Genomic DNA, 3080 nt, shown 5'->3' with positions numbered 1-3080 from the left:
TGCTCATTAAAACAACACAGTGGTATTTAACTCAGAATTGACTCCAGCATTTCCACAAACTCCGTGTGAAACTCCAATAAAAATCAGTCGGAAACAACCACCACCAGAGGAGTAATGAACTCCAAGTGTGTGATGCCCAGGGAGAAGGCAGGAGTTCTGGGGAGGTGGAGCAGGACCTTCTTCGGGCTGTGGGTCCCTGGCCCAGGCTTCTGAGACTGATCGCTGGCCCGAGTAGTCCGGCTCTGGATCAAAATTAAAATCACATCCAACTTTATTTTAAGGGAAACATCCTAATACTCTAGTCTAGAGGAAGATATATGCAAGAAAATACTATACAAAATATTAAATTGTAAATAAATAAATAGCTAAAAAGCTAATTAAATACACCTACAGCCTACATAAATAAAATATAAAGCTATGAACCTGCATAGAGAAGGATGGCCGTCGTGTGAGGTAGACGCTCGGGTCAGTACTGTTGTAGCGTCCTGGTCCAGGGGTTATGGACCGGTTTTCTGATGTAACTCCTGCCTGTCTGCACCCCGCCAAGCTGTAGCTGGCACTGGGCGGTGTCACGACTTCCGCCAAAGTCGGTTCCTCTTCTTGTTCGGGCGACGTTTGCCGGTCTTCTAGCCATCGCCGAGCCACCTTTCATTTTCCATTTGTTTTGTCTTGTTTTCCCACACACCTAGTTTACATTTCCCTCATTACTTGTCGTGTATTTAACCCTCTGTTCCCCCCCATGTCTTTGTGTGAAATTGTTTGTTGTAAGTGCTCATTTTGACTGGTGCGCGACAAGTTTTGTACCCATATTTTGTATTTCTGGATGCCGTTGGTTTTGATAATTAAACTACTCCGGTTATTATCCAGTTCTGCTCTCCTGCATCTGACTTCCCTGCCACCAGTTACGCACCCCTTACAGACGGCTTTTGGGGCACCTGGGAACCCAGCAGGTTAGGGTGGGTGTACCTGGGAGGATGATTAAAATGATATGAATGATATAGGGTCACTCTTTACGCCCTCTCCCTCTCTCTCTTTCATTTGTACCGGTCAGGGGCGGGCACAGAATCCATTATACGGTAGCGTGACCGAGAGCCAATGGTGTGAAGGAGTGGAGCCGGTCTGAGATGAGGTTTCTCTGGGCTGTAGGCACCTGGACCTGGAGTCTGGAAGAGGTCAGCTAGAAGTGAGAGTGATGGAGAGAGGGGGGGTGAGAGGGGGGGGGGAGGGGTGAGGGAGAGAAAGAGAGAGATAGAGAAAGAGAGAGGGGGTGAGAGAGAGATAGAGAGAGAGAATGTAAAGAATGTCCAGCAACAAATGCCCACTGGGGTAATAGAGTTTGATTGAAAAATGTATCTGATTCAGGGAGTAGCTAGTCTCACCGCCCCGTCTTGCCCTGCCTAGCATGGAGTAAGAAGGGGTACCGACGCGGCCGAACCGGGTCATCTTGGCATCGATGTGGTACTGGGGTCCTGGACTGCAATCCACAGAGACCACTGTGGAGAAGAACGCACAATAATTCATAACAACAAAGATCAAAGGTGAATTTAAAGGTCAAACTTGAGGAAAATGTCAGCAGTACTTTCCATAGACTTCTGCTTCCTGCCCTACTAGCCTGGAGTGTGAATCCTTATGGCAACAGTGTGAATAAGGTCTACTCACCATACAAGAGAAATAGGCAAAGAGACTGAGATTGACCTCAGAGACTTACTGCTGCTGCTCATACGTCTATGGAAGGTGTAGGCGGGGCTACTGGGCTTGGTGAGGTCATGGTTGATGTAGCCAATGGTTGGAGGAAGAGCATAGCGACCGGGGCCTGGCCCTAGCAACAAGTAATGATGGTGAWGATAATGATCATGTTTATTTTCCAGTCATGTAAGACAAAAATACACATTTTCCCCATACTCCTCCTACTCGTTTCCAGAGCTTCTACATTTCACTTTTCCATTGATGTTAAAACAGAAATATGACAGTGTTGAATACTGTCCCTGCAACTAAATACCTGTTTTAATGTAAACATGTTACATAATAGATGTCTTCAACAAACCTTTCTCTCTGCCAGCGATTATCGGACGTCTCTTAACCTCCATGATTTGTCAATCTCTCTCTCTCTATTTTCCAACCCCCTCCTCTCTTCCTCTTTTACACGTTGTTCTTCTGTCACTCCCAGCTATTGTTGCCAACCCTCAGAGAATGCTGAGGGACTTTCTCCTAGAGCAGTCAGTTGTGTCTGTGTGGGCAGCCCTGTGATTCGCTGGCAGCTAGAAATGCAATCACCAATCAGCACAACAATAACAAGCAGGAGAAGAGATTTGGTCTGGTTTTGATCCTCTGTTAGTCCAAACATATCCTCTGTACGGGTCCTTCCTGCTTCACGTCTGTAGACAAAACTTTTTTAGACCACTTCACTCAAAAGGTATCCCAGAATAAGTTGACAACTCTACTCCGTGCACACAGATCTCTCTCTCTCTCTCTCTCTCTCTCCTCTCTTCTTCCTTCTCTTCCCTTTACTCTTTGCTGTTCTGTCACTGATTCACTCCCGGCACCATCCAGCCTCTTCAGGAAAAGCACAGCCTCAAAGGCTGAATTATAGATGGTCTTTACAAGCTGAGGAAACGTTATCTCCATTCTGCAGCCCTGGGTACACCTAAATCACCATCTCACTTCTCTTCTTAGAGTTCATGTGTCATTAGACGTGACTCCATGTTCATGTGAAGAGTACGCTTCCCTGGCGACTGAAGACTTGCGGTAGCTATTCCAGGCTTTAGCTCAGCTGGTTAACAACGTTGTGGCACGCAGATGACCGAGGTTTAAACCCATTTAGTCACACATAGACAATTCGCTACACTTTTCCCACCTGCAGCAATCGTTACATGCCCCTCTGTCTTTCTGGTACACACTGTGTTGCAGGAGGTATTTCAAGTCTGACCCTTCAAAGAGAGACTCAGCAATATGATATCATAGCACATATTGGGGAAACTTCCCGCATAACATACATACATAAACAACAACAGAATTCAGAATTACCAAGACTGCCACTATTGTCTCTCCCTAATTTGCATTGCTGCTGTTTCTGTAAGCAG

At 46.2% G+C, this 3080-nt stretch overlaps 1 protein-coding gene across 1 annotated transcript; it reads right to left on the bottom strand.

The window, feature by feature from the left end:
* Positions 1–6: 6 nt before the first annotated feature.
* On the bottom strand, positions 7–2894 carry LOC112080088 (protein CIMAP1D-like). Its single transcript, XM_024145864.2, has 7 exons — positions 2045–2894; positions 1709–1819; positions 1380–1493; positions 1045–1177; positions 907–966; positions 424–559; positions 7–242 (listed from the first exon to the last, which is right to left on the bottom strand). The coding sequence occupies exons 1-7, from the start codon at positions 2085–2087 to the stop codon at positions 84–86; spliced, it is 756 nt and encodes a 251-aa protein (XP_024001632.2). The 5' UTR covers positions 2088–2894; the 3' UTR covers positions 7–83.
* Between the last annotated feature and the right edge of the window lie 186 nt (positions 2895–3080).

This window comes from Salvelinus sp. IW2-2015, unplaced genomic scaffold (assembly GCF_002910315.2).
Source record: "Salvelinus sp. IW2-2015 unplaced genomic scaffold, ASM291031v2 Un_scaffold11632, whole genome shotgun sequence".
In the NCBI taxonomy this organism is placed as follows: Eukaryota; Metazoa; Chordata; class Actinopteri; order Salmoniformes; family Salmonidae; genus Salvelinus; species Salvelinus sp. IW2-2015.
The sequence above is the reverse complement of the archived record's forward strand: the minus strand, read 5'-3'. Positions and strand labels throughout refer to the sequence as shown.